Source organism: Olea europaea, unplaced genomic scaffold (assembly GCF_002742605.1).
Source record: "Olea europaea var. sylvestris unplaced genomic scaffold, O_europaea_v1 scaffold312, whole genome shotgun sequence".
In the NCBI taxonomy this organism is placed as follows: Eukaryota; Viridiplantae; Streptophyta; class Magnoliopsida; order Lamiales; family Oleaceae; genus Olea; species Olea europaea.
The window spans coordinates 308,515-332,069 of NW_019249964.1; the positions used below are offsets into that span (position 1 = coordinate 308,515).

Consider the following 23,555-nt stretch of genomic DNA (forward strand, 5'->3'; position numbering starts at 1 on the left):
AAAAAAATTATTATTCAATTTAATTTATTCTTTAAATATTTCGTTAATTATATATATTATTTATTTCATATTTAATTACTCTATTTCGATTATTTATTTGAATAATAATAATAATTGAATTGGTTAAGTAAAAAAATTATTATTCAATTTAATTTATTCTTTAAATATTTCGTTAATTATGTATATTATTTATTTCATATTTAATTATTCTATTTCGATTATTCATTTGAATAAAAATAATAATATTTAATTTAATTTTTCATTTTACTATTTCTTTAATTAATTATCTTAATTGGTTAAGTAAAAAATTATTATTCAATTTAATTTATTTTTTAAATATTTTTTTAATTATGTATATTATTTATTTCATATTTAATTACTCTATTTCGATTATTTATTTGAATAAAAATAATAATATTTAATTCTATTTTTTATTTAACTATATTTTTAATTAATTATCTTAATTGGTTAAGTAAAAAAATTATTATTCAACTAAATTTATTCTTTAAATATTTCGTTAATTATGTATATTATTTATTTCATATTTAATTACTCTATTTCGATTATTTATTTGAATAAAAATAATAATATTTAGTTCAAAATTTCATTTAAGTATTTCTTTAATTAATTATATTAATTGTTTCCATAATTAATTATTTTAATTGTCTTAAAATGTATATTATTTATTTCATATTTAATTACTCTATTTCGATTATTTATTTGAAACGTATAATTAATTACTAAACATATATTTAAATAAAAAAATTAAAATTCTATTTAATTTATCTTTAAATATTTCGTTAATTATCTTAATATATATATTATTTATTTCATATTTAATCACTCTATTTCGATCATTTATTTGAATACAAATAATAATATGTAATTCGATGTTTCATTTAAGTATTTCTTTAATTAATTAAATTAATTGGTTAACTAAAAAATATTATTTAAATTAATTTATTCTTTAAATATTTCTTTAATTATCTTAGTATGTATATTATCTATTTCATATTTAATTACTCTATTTCGATTATTTATTTGAATAAAAATAATAATATTTATTCGATTTTTCATTTAAGTCTTTTTTCAATTAATTATTTTAATTGTCTTAAAATGAACATTATTTATTTCATATTTAATTACTCTATTTAGATTATTTATTTGAAACGTATATTTAATTACTAAACATATATTTAGTAAAAAAGAAAAAAAATTAAAATTCTATTTAATTTATCTTTGAATATTTCGTTAATTATTTTAATATATATATTATTTATTTCATATTTAATTATATTTTTTAACATAAAAATTAAAAAAAAATCAGAAAATAAAAAAAATTAAAAAATTCGGACCCATTGCTGGGTCCGAACCCGACCAAATGGTCTTGGTCCGGACCATGATATGGTCCGCAACGGACCCAGACCATGATGGTCCGTTTCGTAAGGTCCGTTACGGACCCAGCTTGTCCGTAACGAACCGTCCCGGTCTATTACAGGCTAGAGCTCACCGGAAAACTCCATTTTCAACGAGTTCCGTCTCATTTTTTCACTTTTTCAACATTTCAACCTCAAATTCGATCTTTTCTTCCATTTTAACCATAAAAAATTGAATTTAACTCATATTTAAATCCTAAACATTCAAACTTTCACTTATTCAAAGTAATTATTTATAAAGAACATGTTTAACCTTCCAGAAAAAATGGCGATCTCCGACTAATCGAGGTGCGTCCCGTCTTGGTCGAAGTGGGTCAGGTCCGGGTCGTTTGTAGGCGACGTGGATGCGGACTATTTTTTCTCTCTCTCTCTCTCTCTATTTTCCTCTTCTCTTCTTTTCAAATGAGGGTATTTTCGACCCTTTAGATTTTGCTTACATCTTTTTTTTTTTTTTTTTTTTTTTTTAAAAAATTGGTCAAAGGCCCTTATGAAAAAGTGGCCGGGTGGGGGCAGCCATTGGCCACCATTTCCTCGTAGGGGGTGGAGGTCTGGGCTTAGCCCTGCCCCCAAGCCCATTAAATTTTGAAGTCAAAAAAAATATTTTTCTACAAAATTCTTTTTCTCAATGTATCAATATTGTAGTAGAAACTTTTTTTTGTACCCCTTGGCTCCATTTTAATAGAGACTTAGGAGGTTCGATTAGATCTTGCTTGCTTGCTGAGGTTGGGATTGAACTCTCATTGGGAATTGCAAAAATTGTACTTCCTCCATCTCATTTATATAGACTTACTTTCTTTATTTGCTTATCTCAATTATATAGTCATATTTTTTTATTGAGCTTGTTTTGTTTTGTTCGTTTATTAATATATCTTTATTTAATTTGCCTAGTTATAATCAATTTTTTTCACTTAAACTTGAAGCTCCTGTTTGGCCTCCATTTTGTATAAATGAAAATTGGTGGAATTTTTTTTTTTGAAAAATGTGGTTGAAAAAGAAGGAAAAATTTTCGATTTACGTGTAATATTATTTTATGAAAGATTGTGTAGTTAAAAATATGAGAGAGAAAATAAAATATAATGTGATGAAAATTAATGGAGGCCAAACGAGAGTGAAATTGTACAATTATAAATAAAGATAAACTAGGCAAGTTAATAAAAAAATTACTTTTTCAATTACATTAAATAAGATTTTTTTTTAAACTGTGAAAAATAAAACAAGCTTATATAAATGGGATGAAGATAGTAATTAATTTTAGGAATATTTGTAGTTGTAGTTCCTAAGTTTTCATTTTTTTGCAGACAATACCAAAATTTTCTATTTGTGTCACCCACAGTTTCAAATATTTAATTTAGTTACAGTAGATGGACAAATTGATGATCCCATCTAGTTGACTATTAGTTGACAAGGAAAATAAAATTTTGAAGTCTTTTGAGTATATTTGAAAGGGTAAAATGGTAAATTTATATATTTTTTAAAATATCAACAATTAGAACCATTTAATTAAAAAAAGGTTAATCTACCCTACGGCTCCCCTCATCTCGCACCCCCAAATCTTCATCCTCTTCAACTTTTCCACCTTTAAAAAAATAATAATAATAAAATAAAAAAATAAAAAAATAAATTAATTATTCTAAGAAAATGTAAATTTATCATTTAAGCCTTTCAAAATTGGTCAAAAGTGATCTAAGTTTTATTTTTTTGGCCAACTATCAAATGGATGGACCACAACTAAATTATAGGTTTGGGACTATGGGCAGTACAAATAAAAGTTTTTAGGTAAGTCTATAAAAAAAATGAAAGTTCTGGGATCACAGTTGTAATTATCCCTTATGTTTAATTAGAACCAAACTTAACTAGTGAGTGTGGTCAAAATCTTGTCCAATTTGAATAATTCTAGACAAAAAATTGTCATCCCTCATAAGCGCTCTCAATAAATCTAGGTATATTGAGGGTTTGTTCGAGCTCCATTTTTGAAAAAAAAAAATTTATGATAGTTAAAAAATTAGAGAAAATTTTGATTTTACGTGTAAAATTATTTTATTGGAAAAATGTGTGATTAAAAACGAGTTTGAAAAAAAATTGAATTTTTAAATAATACGCTCAAATAATGGTTGAATAAAATCTAACTAGAGGAAAAGAAATAAAAATTATAATAAAAATTATTTCCAAAACATGTCTTTTTTCGTTGGTGAATGTTTTATAACTTAAAAATTCTCATTTAATTTAAACATAACAAAATATTTCATTTAGGATGTAAACCTTAAGTTTTCGTTTTCAACATTTTGTTTTGTATGAGTTAATAGTAATAATAATAATAATAATAATAATAATAATAATAATAATAATAATAATAATAATAATAATAATAAATTTAATTTTTGTTTTAAAAGAACTGAATTTAGAATTCTGATTACAAGTTCGACATCAAGTTGATCAAGTCTAGTTGATATACTTTTAAAAGAGTATAAGAGCATCTTCAAATAACACTTTAAAAATGAAATGCTATTTAGTTTAAAGTGTCAATCGATCAAACCTTAAAGTTTGGCTAGAAAAAGTTCTTTATTTTGATTTTTTAAAATAGCGAGTACATGTTTGGCTCTCCATTTCTATTTTATTGAAGTTGTATTTAATAACATTTCATTTTAACCAATGTCTAGGTTGTAATTGCATGGCATTAAACAGTTGATTCATTTAAATATAATATCACATGATTCATTTAATTAAACATATTAAGCGAAACCACTTGAATTGATGTTCTAGCACCACTAGTGCTAAATAGTAGATAGCATTATTCTTACTTAAACTATTAGTATTATATGGAATATTTTAGTAATTGACATCTATAAATATTAAGTAAAAAAAATAAATAAATTAATGAATGTTGGGAAAATTAAAATACAGAGCAAAAGAAATAAAAAATAATATTTGAAGTGTATAAAATATTATACTCTTTAAATTTAAACATGCTATCCATTATGATCAAGATGCTCTTTCAAAATAATGCGTATTGAAGATGCTCTAAGGGACTTTTAATATTCCATCTTGGTCACTAATTACCTACTCCTTCATATCGAGAATTTGTTTGGAAAATATACTTCCTCCGTCCCATAAAAATATATTTTACCTTCTATTTTTATTTGATCTAAATTATAAGTTACCTTCCTTGTTGAGAACATAGTAAATTTCTTAATTTCTAATATTTATCAACAAATATGAATAATTAATATAGGGGCATATTAGAAAAAATATAAATAAAATATATAATTTCAACTATATTAATTAAGCTTTTTTAAATTTGTGTGAGAACGGAAGCAAATCCATTAGCGTGGGATGGAGAGAATAATTTATAAATGAATTATAAATTCAGTCAATGTGAAATATTAATTTTAACCGTTTATTTATAACCACAACTTATTATTCACACAATTCGTAGATCTCACTACCATTTTCATTATAAACCATTTATTAATTTACGAAACAGAGCCTTCTTTTTCTTCAGACTTGTAATCATTGGGAAAGGAAAAGAGAGCTACAAATTAAGTGAAATCACAAACAAAAGGAAACAACATTCTAAGTATATATATAAAAGCATAGTATTAATAAAGGAACGCCATAATATTTTTAGTTTTTTAGTTTGGACCCGATAAAACAAAAGATTTAGAATATACAGCAGTGTTCATCACTCAATGCTACTCAATATCAATTGTGAACTTGATATGGAATTGAAACTGGTAACTGAATGTGAACGCTATGATTATTCAAGTGCAACCATCTTGATTCTTGATTGTCATTATGGTCTGCAACCACTGTGATTAGAACTCCATGATGCTCCACATCCATAGCAGAATTCGAATTTACATCTGTGGCATCACCAAAAGAAATGCAGCAATTAATAAGGCTTTGTTTGTAATAAAGAATTCAAGAAACAGAGTCGATGAGAAAGGGTTCATGTAATTGATTCTTGGGACGTAGTCTACGCTTGGGCTGGGACTCGATTGCGCTAATCTCATTCATGACCTTAAGTGTAAGACTAAGACCTATATGCAAAAACTAGACTTGGGCTTCCAGACCGTCTAGGTAGCGTGGTTTTGGATCCCAAACCTTAAGAAGTGGAGGTTCTCGGTCCCAACTTATTTAAATTTATGAATATAGTTTTGACTTGCGTCTCACATTTGGCTTAGAAAAGTGTGCACAATGGTTGGAAACATTTTCATTTTGAAAAAATGTGCAGCAAACACAGGCTAAGTCTCATGACTCATCCGAATTGAGCGTCCACTTTTGACAGTTTTCATCACGTGCAAACTTGAATTCATAGACTCAAATCACTTAGGGGTTGAGAACCTTTCTTTTGAAGGTTGAAAATCCAAAACCGCACTATCTGAAAGCTTAGGGAGCCCAAACTCAATTTCCCAACCTAGAAAAACCTACATATCTCATCAGCCTGATTGTTACCCAACAGGATACACATAGGAGATTATGTTTCAAAATTTTAAGCACCAAACATCAATGCTATTAATCTATATTCAACACACCATGCCTGATCCCCTTGGAAAAATCAGTTATCAATAAAGAATATGGAGACATATTAGTCCGACTCCAGTCACTGCGACTCCCTTCATGCGGAGACACCCTGTATTCTATTACGTCTTACAACATTTTGTCATGAAATATCGCATGTTTCACGTTAACTAAAGCTGGATATAAAGTGGTTTGATGTTTAGCTTTCCAGGTTTAAGTCCCATGAAAGTCTCATCGATTTTAGCATCCACTTTTGACAGTTTTCATCATGTGCAAACTTGAATTCATAGACTTAAATCAATTAGGGGTTGAGAACCTTTCTTTTGAAGGTTGAAAATCCAAAGCTGCACTAACTGAAAGCTTAGGGAGCCCAAACTCAATTTCCCAACCTAGTAAAACCTACATACCTCATCAGTCTGATTGTTACCAAACAGGATAACATGGGATTCATGTTTCAAAATTTTAAGTACCAAACATCAATGCTATTAATCTATATTCAATACACCATACTTGATCCCCATGGAAAATCAGATATCAATAAAGAATATGGAGACCTATTGGTCCGACTGTAGTCACAGCGACTCCCTTCACGTGGTGACAACCTGTATTCTATTACGTCTTTTAACATTTTGTTATAAAAGATCGCATGTGATTTTCACGTTACCTAAAGCTGGATATAAAGTGGTTTGATGTTTAGCTTTCCAGGTTTAAGTCCCATGAAAGTTTCATCGATTTTAGCATCCACTTTTGACAGTTTTCATCATGTGCAAACTTGAATTCATAGACTTAAATCAATTAGGGTTGAGAACCTTTCTTTTGAAGGTTTAAAATCCAAAGCTGCACTAACTGAAAGCTTAGGGAGCCCAAACTCAATTTCCCAACCTAGTAAAACCTACATACCTCATCAGCCTGATTGTTACCAAACAGGATAACATAGGAGAATATGTTTTAAAATTTTAAGTACCAAACATCAATGCTATTAATCTATATTCAACACACCATACTTGATCCCCATGGAAAATCAGATATCAATAAAGAATATGGAGACCTATTGGTCCGACTCTAGTCACTGCGACTCCCTTCACGTGGAGACACCCTGTATTCTATTACGTCTTTTAACATTTTGTTATGAAATATCGACATCTAGACTAAAATTACCCGCAGATTCTGTAATCGATCTTAGATAGAAATATAAAATTTACTAACCTGCAACTGATATGCAAGCAGCCCTCATTTCTTTCGACGAAGAATTTACACTTAGGACATCTCTGCCAGTTTTTCTGCTTAGCAAGTTCATAGACCATCAAATCTTCCCTTCCTCTTTCATGCTCATTCATCCTCTGAAACTCTTCACATTCAACTCCCGAATGCCATGACACATTGCACTGTGCACAGAACAATCTCCAGCAAAAAGGACAAATTGATTCCCTTATAACCTCATCGGTATCCTTAACCAGCATAGCTGAACAATCTTTGTACGGACAATAAAATTTCTGCGAAGGAGGAATGAGTGACTCACAAAGGACATCCTCCCATGTTGTAATAGCATACTTAGATATGATCTCCCTAGAAGAATCTATGTTGAGAGTGGCTCTACAGTCCAATTCCGGGCACTTTACGACCGCGGTTTCTTGGACTTTTATTGCCACATGTTCGGAAATGCATTCGGCACAAAACTGATGATTGCAGCCCGGAATTGTGAACATCTCATCACTTTCTTTACTTCCTATGCATATTTTGCAGAATCGTCTCGATGATTCACCAACAACTGTTTCGGAAATCGGATCAGTTCTCGGGTTCTGAGAACTGATTATTGAGGCCATGATGGATTCTTGGAGCTGCAATTCTTCAGCATATAAAGAATCTGAAACTGGAAGAATCATTTCTTCGACTTCGCTTTCTAAGTTGAATAGCAAAGAGAAGTAAAAATCGTCGCAGGAAAGATCAAATGATTCATTAAAAACATCAGACACTAGTTCCTTTGATTCTTTTGCCATTTTGAAGAATCCTTACAACAGTAGAAATGAGAATTGTGATACAAATGAAGGGATTCCTTCGTTTTGGCTATTTTTTTCGATCTTTTTCTATGTTATAATATAAAAATCCGCCAAGAACTGTACTTCTTTCTTAGCTCAGAAGGAGACTTCTCTTATTGGAGTTTTGGTCTTCGGTCTTCTTGACTTTCCCTACTTTCACTAAGAAATAATGAGGACGAGGCTTAGTTCATTAATATTAATAAATTGCGTAATTATTAAAAATATACAATTACTGTCTCAGATTCGACTTTTTTAAACAAAAGTTGGTACATTTTTTCTTGAAAGTAATGATTGAATGGTAAAAGTTTACCACTTTTCTTGTTACTAGTCTTTGAAACTATTTTAAAGGTAATGTTAGAAACTATTTTAAAGGTAATGTTAGAGTATTAAATGCGTTGAATTTTTGTAGAATTCTCAACTGAAGGTTTGCTATAGCTACATTGAAATGAGATTTTTCTTATTGAGCATGCAGAGAGATTTATTAAATTATATGATTTAAAAACACAGAAAATCTTTTCCCATGTGGAGTAAGGACAATCAAATTACTTACATAGTTCAAGTTGAATTATTAGCATTATATTTAAGGTTAATTAGTTTGATCATAATCCTTTTAACTCAAGTTAGATCAAAAGCACTATCAATTAAGCTAATATATGGAGATCAATCCTAAATCAATTGAGAAACGTTAAAAAGATGAATTATTCATCAAAGTTATATAATAGGTTGATGAAATATTTCTTCAATCGGTATAAAATTGGAAGGATAATCATAATAGAAAAAGGATTACACTCTTCATCTCTCATTTCATGATGATATTCTTGCTAGAACTCCACATACTTGTTAAGGAGAAAATTCATTCATTTCCACGCACATATATAAATTTAAAAGTATATACCCATATACAAAACAAGAAACGAACTACAATAAAATAAAAGAGAAGAGAACAATGCGAAAACCTCTCATTCGAAAATATAATTTACTGGGACTTAATTTATAACAATCCAATAGCAGAAACTGATGATGGTTGGAGAAATTAATTTTATGAAAATAAGGGGAGTTCTCATACTCTTCTTGAAAATTACACTACATAATAAATAGCATTAAATCAACCAGTAAGCAATTTACCTCCCCATTTTACAAGGTCCAATTGGAAAGTTTCTGCAATGCACTTCTGACACAATGTTTTCACCCTATGAATGTACCTTAACTCGTATATTTCAACTTCAACAAGCTATAAGCAATAACCCCGAAAAATTCAATATATGAGCTGGTGAATTTTATTGGTAAATGGTAAGAAAAAAAAAGACCAATACACTGGTCAAGATCATATATTTATATATATGTTTGTGTAGAAAATAACTATCTTACACAACATTCAGCTAAATTTCAAATGACACAATGTAATAAAAGGGAATACTCATTTCTTGACTAATATCTTGCGCCTGGGGTACTCTTTACCACCGCCACTTAACTTCAAAGGCTTGGCACTATCTGCATTCTCAATATCAGCCTTTTCCTAAATATGTCAATTAAAAACACATAATGATCAGAATCATAAGAAAAGAAGTACAAAAATTGAGAAGACCGTGTCTCTCTATTTTTTCAATATGTAACTTGTAGAAATAAATTGGTGCACTCAAAAATTTTCTTAGTTGCAAATTACATTTTCCCCAGCCACACACATCAATTCAAAACAAAGTTCAAAACTAAGTTATGTGTGTAAATGCATAGTTTGACGACTTAGATTTAATAATTTAACTTCTCAAATCTATAATGCTGATAGAAAAAATTGAAGAGAAAGAACAGAAAGGCAAGTTACTAAGCACTCCTTATAACCACTCTCTTCTCATTGAAGCTAGTTTCTCTAAGGAATACCTCCAAAGTCAGCTGCCACACTCTCTATTCCTTTTTGTGTTCTTGTTCCTCTCCTATAGGAGATACTTCTTCTCATTTTCTCTAATCAACTTTTTCTTTTTATTAACCGTAAACCTTTGTGAAACAAGGTAAGTGTACACCTAAATTGATGAATTTCATTCGATATCTTCTTGACGAGCTTTACTGTGTACATAAATCCATCAATGACTACCTATCGTTACTTACCATTCCTTCTTCATGTCCACCAAAAGTCTAAAGACTTCAATTTCATTACAATTAAGATTCTTGATTTTGTGAAGCCATACAAAATCTAATAAGAAATCAAAAGGCCACGTGATCTATAAATCAAAAGAACTTTGCTTGAAGTTTTATCTCTGCTCATGTTCATTATCATTTGGTTATGAAATATAAGGACAAGGCCTACATCACCTTGGTAGTTGGAGATACTCATGTCATACATTTTTTCTCATTAGCAAACCACTTAACGGATCTAATACACTAACCTACATTAGATTCTACATTTACCCTTTCCTCATTTCCATTAGTTTCTTATTAAGTACTTAGAAGTTAAACTTTCTGTCCAAAATTTTTTAGCATTTTCGAAACCCCCTATATAAGAATTTAAACATCATATCACCTAAACTTCTAAGCCGAAAAACTATTAATGAATCTAATTCTACCTAAGATTTGTTCTTTAAAGGCATTTCGAAGAAGTGAAGGAGGACTTCAACCAAAATCCAAGAAAGAGATTTCACTGTTATGACTCTCTTTTCCATTCGTCCCTTATCCATCTGTGTACGAGTGTGTGCATTTGTATGACTATGTTAATATCCTTTTTGTAGTGGAGGCATCAATATCATTAATCATTTGATGGTAGAAGTGATCCTTTTTTCTGGATTTGATAGTATGTAAACCAAAAAGATAAGAAGACTGAAGTTTTACCGAGTTACTAACAGTCATATTGCCATTTTTAATCCCCTGGGAACACAAGACCATAGCTGGACAGAGTGTTGTGTTAAATATTAAATTCTAGCCAAAGTTTAAATAGGCAAGGCTTCGTTGAGTTTGTAAGACAGCATCTTCATATCCTGAAATATATTATATCATTACTAATTAATTGGAATCTACTCTATTAGACTTTTAAGAATAGAGGCAGAGAATAAGAAGAGATGATAAAAAAAATTCATCACTTCTTCTCAATCACTAAAAGCAAGAAATTGACTACAAAATTATTTTAAGCAACTGTGAGACCTACGGAAGCATTGCAAAATTCAATCAGACTAATATTTAGTGCATTTCAAACCAAGTTGTTTTGAAGATCAGACCTGCTCAAATGAAATATTTTGCAACAACAAAAGATCCAACTGCTTGAATCCCCAGTTTACGAGGTGATCATATTATTCCAATGTTACTATCCAACCATGTGTAGCAAGGTCAAAGAAAAGCAATACTGTCAAAGGTTCCATTAAAATAGAATAATGTCTTTCACTCCTCGTGAGACCTGCACAAATAATCTTATTTCTCTATAATCAGTTAAGGATAAATAAAAACAAGAATTAACCATACATGACAACAACACAAGAGTGGGACTCAATCCATTAATGCATAATGATTCATCTAAGTATCTGGCCCAAACTTTAGCATTCAAATAACCTTTATTAAGCCATTTTCCAATAATCTGAGCTTTTAGTGAAGATTCAAAGATAATATTTTCTTTATATTTCTTCTGAAAAAACACAAAAGAATAAAAAGAAAGGTCAGGAACAATTGTGGCTGTGTCTTAAATGCTTGCGAAACTACTTTTCCCTCTATATCAGAAGTAAAAATAAGAGTACTGCCAACAATGGGGAAAGATCAACAAGGAAAAAACTAATCATGCACTACAATAAGAGGTAAAAAAACTCTTATAATTTCAATGATCTCACCTTGAATTGCAAATTACTTATAATTGCATCAGTTATAAGCTCCGAATTGCGTCACAAATCAAGTACCAGAGCAATAAGTGCCTGAAGGTCAATATCAACAGTGATGTGATCACATCTCTAGAAGTAAAAAATAATTAAAAAAAAAACATATCTCAATTCTCAAGTGTCCATAGATTTATGTGTATGTGTGTATATCTACACCATGAATTTGTATATATGTAAACCAATCTGGTTCTCAAATACCTCGTAGACAGATGAGATTATGAAATACACAAATTTTTGTGTCAAATTTCTTTGCATTGAAACTTTTTTTGTGGAGTCAATCTCCTGAAAATTGGTAAGTTGAGGGAATCCTATGTAATATATATAAAATGAAAGTTCTTTCTACGAATGATAGTGATACACAGTATAGCAACAGATAAACCTAAAACCAAGCAATTTGATACATTACTTCCCCTTTGAATTGTAAAACAAAATTTCCAGTAAACACTAGTAGTAATCATAATTTTCAAATTACCAGACATCAGATATTACAAAAGAAACATGGTAAGTGTGAAGGAGAAATAAGATCATATATATACAAATAAACTAAATTAAAGAAACAAATTCTATAAAATAAAAAGGATTCTAACTCACCGTTGCAAGCTATAATCAAAAGGTAGAGGATGAATAAGAGGTAGAGTAGAGAGTACTCCATTAGTATTGCAGTTGTGATATTTTTGCATAACCCATCCATTATCACACCCTACAAGACCAATCGAGGCCAATGCCTCACTATCTCACAAAAAATTGAACAAATCTTCTTGTCTGATTTTGAATTCTCAATAGTGACTACATTTGTATATATGTTTATGATAGAGCGGATAACGTCATTGAAGTTTGAGTAGCACATATGGGTGTAGAGCTGCCCAAAACATGAATAAAAACACTGCTTAAAATTGTACCAAAAAATAGAAAGATAAAAATTAATAGCATACTATGGTTGGAACCTCTGAAGGCAAAGACATAAATATGATGATAAAAATTAATGTTAGAATTAGAAAAAAAAAGATATGAGAGACAAAGAAAGTATGGAAATGGAAAGTCGTAAAGAAGAGAATTCCAACCATTTCAATAGTTTTATTTGTCACTCTTGGAAATGATTTTTGCCTAAATAAAATGACAGAAATTAATGTCTGAATTAGAAAAATAAAGATATGACAGATGAAGAAAGTATGGAAATGAAAAGTTGTAAAGAATGGATTTACAACAATTTCAACAGCTTTATTCGTTACTCTTAGAAAGGATTTTCTTGAAGCTTGAGCTTGTTCATTAGTAGAGAAAAATGCTTGGGAAGATAAAGGTCATGGTAAGAGGAAGAGTTTTATTATATACAAATAAACCTACAAATATATAAAACCATGCTTGATACTTGCTCGTTTATTTGTATATAATAGGTGTTATATAGTTCATGAAGCAAAAACTATTCTTCATTACAAATTTACAGCTATAGATTAGAACCTCTATTTCCATGTCACCTGTAAAGCTAGGCAACAACCATTAACTTGTGGTTTTGACCTGAATTCATAATAAACATGGTTGAAACATTCAAAAAATTGAACAATCAAAAGAAAAAAAAATATCACTTTGAAGCTCATGCTTCTTACAAACAACTGAACAACCAAAAGCAAATAAATTTCGCCTTGAAGTTCACATCTCTTATAACATGCTTTTCTCCAAATAATTTCTAGATATCCCTACATTCAATAAGCACATCTAACTCATCCTGAAGTTCCTTTCCCACATTCAAGTTATCTTTTTCGCGTGAACCTTGGAGAAGAAATAGATAGATATATAGTTTCGTGAACTTACTGTGATAAATTTGAATAAAAGTACTATAAGATCAATTACACAGATATATAACTTCATGAACTCACTAAAATTATGTGAATAGAAGTAAGCTCATTCAAATTGAAGCTTTAATAATTGCCATCGAAACACGAGCCAATTCTGTAGATTACTCATTGAACTAGAAGATATGAAGAATCAAGTTTGAAAAATTTATATATTTACAAACATAATCAAGAACGATAGATAAGTGAAATAAACCATGAAAGATTTATCACCACAGGAAATCATCAAGAACAAACTCATAAATTCAAAAGAAATAAAAAAGAACCAATTGGATTTCCAACTATAACCATATCTAAAAATAAAACAACAATCCCCTTCAAAAACTACAAAGACAACAATTTATCATTTGATTTTGTAATCTCTTTTGATGAATAAATACAAATTTCAGGAATAATATAAATGAGTATGCAAGTACACAACCCAAAAAATAATCTAGAAGCAAATGAATTAACAAGAAACATATCATACAACAAATCATCATGTAAAGTCATGTTTTGTTCAAGCTCAACAAACCAAAAAAATAAGTCAATTAATAAGTCAAACAATTTTTAAGTTCAAAAATGAAAGTGGGTGTGAAATTCATTCTACATTCATCTTTGAGAAATATCAAAACAATCTACACAGTGTTTCTTATGTGTTATTAATCATGTCTGTAAATTTTTCAATGAAAGAAGTTGTACGCTTCTCTAGTTAGTAATTCATATTGAATGTCTAGGCATGAAATCTAGATCCGTGACATATTATTAAAAATCATCGGACCATGTGTGTTGAATTTGCTATTGGAGCCTTAGTATTTTCTACGTGACCATTTTTTCTTCACTGACCCTTTCTTTTGCTTGTATGAATCACATAAGAGAACAATATGCTCAAATATACATGAAATTTTACTAATAGTTTAGGCATCATGTTAATTTTGAACTTACATATCTGAGAACAAAGCATGGGAGTCTATAATACATCGATGACATTTACGAATTTAAACTACATGGAATGAGTGATTTCACCTTTTTCTTTATACTGTCTCTATCGTAGGAGCCAATTTCAATGCCACTAGTACATCTCATACTAAAGAGCAAGTTCAACCAGTTAATACTACAATGATGAAAAAGTATAAGATAAGTTATAATAGAATAATAAAAGAAGTAAATATTAATCATAGGGTTACATATGTAAAAAGAAAATGAGATGGGATGGAATAGAAATAAAAACTAAAACCTTTATTATAAGTATGGTGAATACAACAAGAAGAACATATTGAAGACAATTTTTCAAATTTTGGAAAAGCAAATTTTCATTTTATATTTGTATAGCATCAAGATTTATAGGTGAGTGCAGTGTATGAAAGAAATGCAAAAGTAATCTATGGAGTTATGAGATAGTCAGAGAAAATAGAGGTTTTTCTAGTGACCCAAAATATAGAACGATTAAATTATTAACGCAATACGATTTCCCGAAGCACAAAACATACAATTAATCTTAAATAAGCGATGAATACAAAATAAATGAACAACCATTTATTATTTGAAGAAATGGCACAAAGATCAGATATGGATCTATATTCTTATTCTTCTTAATCAATGCTCAATTCACAAGAAAAATTCTGCATAAGTGAAGAAAATAAAATAACAAGGTATAAAAGAACAAAGTAAGTAGTATATAGGATTACACATGCTTAAGAAGAAGTGGAATAACATTTTATGTCAAACTGTTGAAGAAATCTCCCTGTAGACTCCGTTGTGATCTATCTGATGCTTAATGAAAACTATAGTACGTAAAAATCTCATCTAAAATTTATTCAAGTAAAATTCTGGGCATATAGTCAACATATTCGTTTGTAGACGCAAGATTGGATCAATTTTCCATAGCAAGTAAATACATTTTCATAATATTCAATTTAATGTTATGAAAAAAGACTAAGATATGTCAAAAGAATAGTAGTAAGAAAAGGTGTATTCCTACGGATGTATAAAAGAAAAAAATTATTTATAGACAACATTTTTAGTATGTAGGGTGTAAATTTTTAGTGCTCGACGATTTAAGTAGAATTTTTAAAGATTTTCTTGTTTTAACTCTTGATAATGCTACATAAAGTTGTCCATGACAGAAAACTGGTTCAGGAAGATACAAACCAACAAAATCAAGTGTTTGACCTTGTGCTTTGTTTATCGTCATTGCAAAACATGGCCTAATTAGAAATCGCGTTCTTTTAAATGGAATTGAGGTTTGATCACTTCTCAAAGATATAAAAGGGATTCCGATAAGAAAACATATTTTCCACAGTATTCACTAGTTGTAATTTCTGCAAGAATTACATTCTTCTCAAATTTTCGACAACTAAGATATGTCTCATTCAGAAGAATTGATATTACGCAATAAGATTATAGGACAATTTAACTTAAGCTTCAATTTATGGGGTGGAATATCGTTTGGGGTCAAACTATTCAAGAAATATTCCTACAAGGTTTGTTCTTATTTGTCAATTGCTTCATCAAAACTATATTATGTGTAAATTTTACCTGGAATCTAGTCTAATAAAATTCTGTTAATATGATCGACACATTTATTTGGAGGCGTAAGAATAACTCGATTTGCCATCTTATGCAAATTATCATCATATGCTTCTATATTTGGGAAGACATGATTCATTAAAGTTTTTAAAGACGTAATTTCATCCTTGAATGGTATAATTATGCGGTTTGGAAATGTAATGCAGCTACAAGTATGTTCTTGCTCTATTTCGTTTCCAATTCTGAGCAAGCAGAGAATGTTGGATCTATCTTTGCCCTCATGTTTTCAACCAACGGTAGATGTGAATACAAAGGCCATAGGTCAGAGAAGACCAAGCTAGCCTTCATTATGTCTTTTTTTTCCCTCTTGGCACTACCGTTAGAGCTTGTCGAAAATCTCCTCCGAGAACTACTATTTTCCCACCAAAAGGTAAGTTACAATCAGTAATATCTCTGAGCATTCTATCTATAGCACAACGATTCACCATAGGTGCTTCATCCCAAAGTATTAATTTTGACATTTTCAACAAAGTTCCCAAAGCTGATTGCTTGCTAACAAAGCAGCTAACTTCGCCTACTATTTCCAAAGGAATTTTAAATCTTGAATGAGTTGTTTGACTCCAGGTAAAAGAGATGTAGATACTCCAGAAGATGCAGTTGCCAAAGCAATTAAATTTTGGGACCTCACACTAGTTAGGAGAGCTTTATATAAAAAAATCTTCCCTGTTCCTCCAGGACCATCTATGAAGAATACCCCCACTTGATTTTGAATTTACATTTCCCATAATTGAATCATATGCAAATTGTTGTTCATTATTCAAGCTTGTTGCACAAGTATGGCCTCCTTCAATATCCAAATTTGTTGTTTCCTCTGCAACCATTCTTCTCTACCTTTCATTCTCATCTATACCTATACTGAATGGCACCATTTCATAGTCATTTATGTCTTTACCAAATGATTCTAAAATAAAACTGATGTCTTCTAAAGCTTGTAGTTCAGCAAATTCTGGAGCTATATCTTTATGTACGTAATCATCAATCATATAATCATTGAATTTATCCCACAACAACTTTGGACGATCAGGGTTGCAAAGCATAAGAAGTGTAGTAAAGAGACGTCTTAAAGAAATATGCATTTCATAAACAATAGCTTCAGATAGACACTCTACAAACCATGTAAAATTATAGCTTCTCTGTATGTACTAACAGTATCCCCATTTAAAGTGCGTAAATCATGGAATGATATTGGATCTCGAATATGATTGAGAAGAATGCGGAGGAAATATCGCTCTCCTTCAGATGGATTTGCTGTGACAATTTGTCCGATAACAAATTGTTTCTTTCTAAGAGTCTAAATCTTAGTTGAATTCCAAACAAAATTTGTTGGAAAATCTCGATACAAAACTGTATGTGCAAATTCATTTGCTTCATTCATTCGAAAAAATTTTGTTAACATTGTCCTTCTCGTATTTTCATTCTCGTGACAGTAGATAAATCATCTTGATCATCATATCATACTTGATGATGATTTTCAATATAAAGCTGTAAAGAATAAACAGTTAAATAAATCTCTGCCAAATTGAACGAAAAAATCCTCCACATAGGTTCAGGTGGAGATATCCATCTAACAGATTGATAAGCTGAAATTTCATCAATTTCTTTCTCTTTCATTTGCATCAACCGAAAAATTAATACGATTATGCTCTTTGTACACATATTTGTACAAATTTTTTACAGTTTTAATAGAAGAACATACTTCAACATTAATGTGACAATCAAATTTTGCACTTAAATAAGGATTGTATGGTACAACCCATCGGTTGTCTAACATTTGACCTCTAACTTTTATAGAAATACCATTATCACGATGTTTATACAACGGATATGAGTTATCACCAAAGATAGTAGTATTACAATAATCTTTAGGGTATTTATTTTTGCAACATTTATTCGCTTCCATACATGCATTTTTTTGATTAAGGTCTCTACAAGAGCTATGCATATTATGTTTGAAAATAACATAATAAAGATAAGGGTATTTGTTTTCATCAGGAATTTCGCAAGATACTATCTTATCAACATGTGCAACAGAAGAAATTTTGTGCCCATAGTTAAAAATCAACATCAAATGTGCATGAAAGAGCGCTCTTTTTTTAAATTCAATCACATATATGTGTGAAACAACAAGACCTAAGATATTTTTCTTGAATAAATCATTTTTCAATTCTTCCAATTTTGCTCTAAATATACGTGCAATGGCCAATTTGGAATACATATCATAGTCAAGAATATATCCGGTTTTCCATAACGTTGTACAATTGACATTGCATCCATATATTTCCTTAGCATATCTCTAGGCCCACATGTAAAGGATTGTGGCAAAATAAATTTTCATCTAATTTTGTAACCCCTTGTTTCTCCATTTTCAATGCTATCTACAATACCTTAGTAAAGTTTAGCACGAATTTGCTTTTAGTTGTTACGAAAATAGTCTAACCGGGCAGTTTCAATCTACATATCTACAACGTATTGTTGAAACAATCTACCAGCGTAAAGCAAAATAGACTTACCGAAAGGCCTAATTTGCAATTTTTATGAATAATATTCTCGACAGGAAATGTGAGACCGTTTCTTTGTTCCGTTAAGCACTGCATGGCGAAAAGGAAAACGAAATTGAGCATTCATTTAAAACATCCAAATTGTAAAAGTTAGAAGAATGTATAAGAAGCTATATTTGCAAACTTTGATTTTCTTTTTCAATAAATTTAGCTGCAGAGGTAACTGTTCTTGGAAATTCAATGAATTCAAGCTCAAAGTACATGCTTCTACATTTCCAAATGCCTTCATGCCAACTAGACTCCCTATATGAAAAAAGTAAAGGCTACTGTAAAGGATCATAACAACCATAATAATAATGAACATGCGAATCACCAGAATGACCATATATGGCAATGTCACGAACATGAACATTGGCATTTTCGTCATTTTCGACCCATACAACAGCTATTTGAGATACTATAGGAGTGTTGAAGACTCTTTGATCAAGTCCAGGATCGCATCTTATGTGTATACGATGATTGTACAAGTTAGACATATCCCTTAAATACTTAAAGAATCTACTATATGAATTTACTTTCAGGATTTCAATTAATACAATCAAAGTAGATTCAACAAAGTTTTCTGAAATTCTCATACGATTTTGAAGTTCATTAGCTATGTCATAAAAGTATAATTGGATATAAGAAGGCGTATTGTTCTATGGCATAAGTTCATTGACATAATAATATACTTGCCCTTGAACCCTAAATGTATAAATACCTTTGTATGCTTTAAAATGGTCTTTGTCGTACTTTACACTAAATGAAGTGAAAGTAAAATGGTTATTATATCCTCTTGCGATTTTTTTGAATTCCATAGAGTTAAGTTCTTTGGAAGTAAATAAGTTGTATAATTCAGTTGGTGAATCAAGCATAAAAAGTTGAACTTTTCCATCGGAGTAGCAGAAGCCTTTACTTTCTTTGTAAACTTTTCATGCACCACAATATTTACAGTAGATGCAAGTTGGTAATATATATGCACTCATTGGTATGTTAGTAGAGTCAAACTATCTTGTAATCTAGAATTGGAAATATTAGGCATTTCTTGGTTTGAAGTAGAAGCCTCATCATCATGATGTATTATAGAATGTTGCACTAATGCAACACTGGTATCATTATTTCTAGATGACGGAGTATTAGTTATCCTCTTGCGAAGATCATTGCAGCCAATTCAAAGTTTATTTTGCCGATCCCTTTGCCTTTGATTTCGTTGTTGGCGATGAAAAATTGTTTCAAAGTTAAGAGAACCAGTCTCTTTATTAGCACAAGTTTTCAAAATGTCCATGAGAACAATAACTTATCGAATGGTTGGAGCTCGAGGTGAACAACAGGAACTAAAAGAATTTAAGAAAAGTATTAGCATATCTGTTAAATCATCTGAACATTCGAATTAAATTTTCCAATAAAAAAAGTTGGCTGTAAAAAATATTTGAAGACAAATTGACCTATTTATAATATGTAAAAACAATAATGAACATAACATAAATTGCAGTTTTGAACACATGGAGACTATAAATATCCTAATAGAAACAAGAAGACACTATTCAGACATTGATCAGAAGAACACATATGTGGAAATTTTTTGACAATTGGAGAAAGAGCAGAATGTAGAAGAATATTGAAGATAGTAGAAGAATTCAAGCGGACAAATGATAGAAGTAAAAGAAAGAAGCTAATGGAACATCCATATTTATGCCAATGTACAAAAATATCGAAGAACCATATTGTTTATGAATGTAGAAGTGTGTGCATGAGTTTCCTTTAGTCGTGGGCATAATTTCTCTTAGTTCTTTATATTCTCTTTGTGCTTTACGTGTTTGTCCATGTGAAAAGATATCATCATATCCAAATAAAAACTTGCATATTCGAAGGTATGAAATAAGGCTTTCTTATCGACTTCCAATCACCAGATACTTGAATTCATTATCATCAAGTCAGCGTGAAACTTAGAAAGAGGAATCCTAAGTGATTTACAGAATGAATTTGAAAATCCGAAGAAGAAAATGAACACCCATGTTCACCAAGGGATATTATTTGACACTTCTCCACAATTCTAATTAACAATGTGTATATGCACAAACTAAGTAAAGAGCATTCTGCATCTATGGACTAGGAGGTGACACTTTATACACGTATAAAAGGAAATCTGGCCAACATATAACCAGTTAAAAAAAAATTTATTTATCCATCTTTCATTAGCCTAAAATTCCACAATCTACTGCACATTACAACTTCTTAGTTCCCTAGTGTAGGACTGAATTCCAGATCCTATTGAACACGCCATCTATCAAAATAATGCACATTTATGTCCTGCATGCAATTTTAAATTAATGAAGTGAGTGTTTTTTTCCATATTTGATGGCTATTTCTAGCTTGAATACAAACATGCTTGAATAAGGACCATACATCTATTTCTCAGTACATTTTCATTCAACTAAGTTGATGAAATCTTTACAAATAATCTATGTTTGTGTTTACAGTGAATTTGTTGGTAGCTTGTTACTTACGAAATGATTTATTTGTTATCTCCCATTTGTATCAATAGAATTCATCATTTTTCTCAAAGGATTAGAACAATCCCTCAGTCGAAGATGATCCTCTGCCTACCTTTCTACATATTAGTTAAGCAATCTTCCTCATCTCTTTCTTATCTAAGTTCAAGCTGTAGATTAGCCTATGCATATTCTTCAAATATCATTCTTACTTCTCCATTTTGAATGAATCAAATCAAGCAAAAATTACTATTTTCTTGCATGCACATTCACCGAGTTAAACTAACATCCACTTGAATTTCCAAAGATAAAGATACATGAATTTATATTTGAGAAAACTTAAATTATAATTTAAATTAACCAAATATATTTTTTTATTCATACATTTTATTCTATAATTACTAACTGCTTATTATCCACCCATTAAAAATATATTCACAGCATTGGAACATTTGAATGAAGTTCACCACGTGCCATGTACTCAATTTGTGACCCTCTTTTCTTTATATTTCTTTCTTCAATTGAGATTATGTTTTATGTAGTTTGTCTTGATTCAATCCATCTTGAAGCAAGTCTACAAACAGGTCGGACTAATAACAAAGCTTCATGGTTCCACCTCTCATTATCGAGGCATAGCTTTACATACTATTAAATTAAAGCCGTGCCAAAATAAAATTATGATTAAAAGGGAATTCAAACTCGACTAAAAATAAACAAGTTATTGTACGTTATTAATAATTAAGAAAATGTACTCAAATCACATGAAATCAAAATAAATACTATTTTGGGAACCAGCTCACATGACAAGGGACCTCATGTTGTAAGATCGAAAAATAATTATTTGGTATATCAAAATGATTTATTTGATATATCTTTTTTTAGGGAAAAAATTCTTGTGAAATCTTTTATTAGATGCAGAGGTTGTTTTTATGTAAGTGAAGATTACATAGATGTTGGTTGTCCAAATTGGAAAAATTTTGTTCGCTCAAATTTTGAACAACAAAATCAACTACATAATCAATATCGCTACCTTTATTACTACAGGCCCATAAACTTTGAACCAGAAACTAAGGGTGACTTAAACGGACAACAACATGAATAGGAATAATCTTAAAAATCTGTCACCAAAACACCCTCATTTTTACCTAGACAAACAAAGCCTTCTAATTTGAAAACTATAAAATAGAAATCCATAGACTCTAGTAGAAGAAGAAGAATCACTACACCAAAAATATTAAATTCCACGACCTGAGAACCCGAATCATAAGAAACTCGACCCAGGAACAGTAATCTCGGCTGCTTTAGGAATGTTTGAAACGATGCAATAAAGTTGAAGGGGAAAAAAATGTCTTGAAATTCCTGCTTAATAAATCAAATAAAAAGCAATAAGGTTGAAGGAATTGGAAGAAAAAAGACACAAGAATGAAGTTTTTTGGATTATATCTCAAGATTCTCGGCTTTTCTGTACTAAAATTTTTTGAAAAGAAGAACCATAAGCTGAAGGAAAAGTTTAAATCGACATACTTCATGATTCGAGTGTATAAATACCAGAACATGTAGAAAAATGTACAAACGCCGTTGCAAATTAGCAAATGACAGCAACACGTACAAAAGCCACTGCAAAATTGCAACAGGATGAAGACACGGAGCTATAATCGTCGATTGAATTTGCCAAGGGTTTTGTTTCGCCTTTTTCTCTATAGTAGAGAGAGAAATATAAGTTCGTATGAAAGAAGTTTTTGCAACACAGTGATCACAGTAGATTCTGGAGATATTTTGTATCCAAAGATCATTATTGTTATCCATACATAAAGACCATTAAGCCCTTATTTTTGGAATTAATAAAATAGGATTGGAGGGTCAAACGGAAAATTCACCAAAACTTCTCAAATGAATAGTGCAGTATGTATTATCTCTTTTAAGAGAGTAAAGATAATCTCAATTTAAGACCTTGTTTGATTTCAATTTTGGATGAAATAATACATTTTGAATAGCAGATTGATGGAGAATGTGTGGTTAAAAATTAAAGAAAAGTTAAGAATTTGTGTGTAATATTATTTGGTTAAAAATGATTTTTGAAAAAATAATTTTTTAGAAGAATGAGAATCAAACATGGGCTAAATGTCCGAATAAATCCTTTAGAGAAATTATTTATTTTTTCTAAGAGCATCTCCAAAATACTTTTCAACATAAGATACTTTTTATTTTAAAGAGTTAACTTTTCAAATCATGTTCCAAGGAATTCTTTAAATTAACATTTTAATTTAGAGAGTAGG

General features: G+C 30.1%; 1 protein-coding gene and 1 long non-coding RNA gene across 11 annotated transcripts; both read right to left on the reverse strand.

Annotated features, from left to right (window-relative positions):
- Positions 1-5,007: 5,007 nt before the first annotated feature.
- On the reverse strand, positions 5,008-8,122 carry LOC111385309 (probable E3 ubiquitin-protein ligase RNF144A-A). The gene is made up of 2 exons (XM_023009690.1): positions 7,161-8,122; positions 5,008-5,296 (listed from the first exon to the last, which is right to left on the reverse strand). The coding sequence occupies exons 1-2, from the start codon at positions 7,949-7,951 to the stop codon at positions 5,227-5,229; spliced, it is 861 nt and encodes a 286-aa protein (XP_022865458.1). The 5' UTR covers positions 7,952-8,122; the 3' UTR covers positions 5,008-5,226.
- Positions 8,123-9,253: 1,131 nt separating this feature from the next.
- Positions 9,254-23,015, reverse strand: LOC111385305. 10 transcript variants are annotated; one of them, XR_002701041.1, is made up of 7 exons: positions 22,889-23,015; positions 18,933-22,638; positions 18,761-18,838; positions 12,427-14,775; positions 11,791-11,871; positions 11,191-11,366; positions 9,254-9,506 (listed from the first exon to the last, which is right to left on the reverse strand). It is a non-coding gene; the product is annotated as an uncharacterized LOC111385305 (long non-coding RNA). The 10 variants fall into 10 exon arrangements; XR_002701044.1 differs by lacking the exon at positions 18,933-22,638 and having other exon boundaries at positions 12,427-13,347; positions 14,688-14,775; positions 22,828-23,015; XR_002701043.1 differs by lacking the exon at positions 18,933-22,638 and having other exon boundaries at positions 12,427-12,694; positions 12,897-14,775; positions 22,828-23,015.
- Positions 23,016-23,555: the final 540 nt, after the last annotated feature.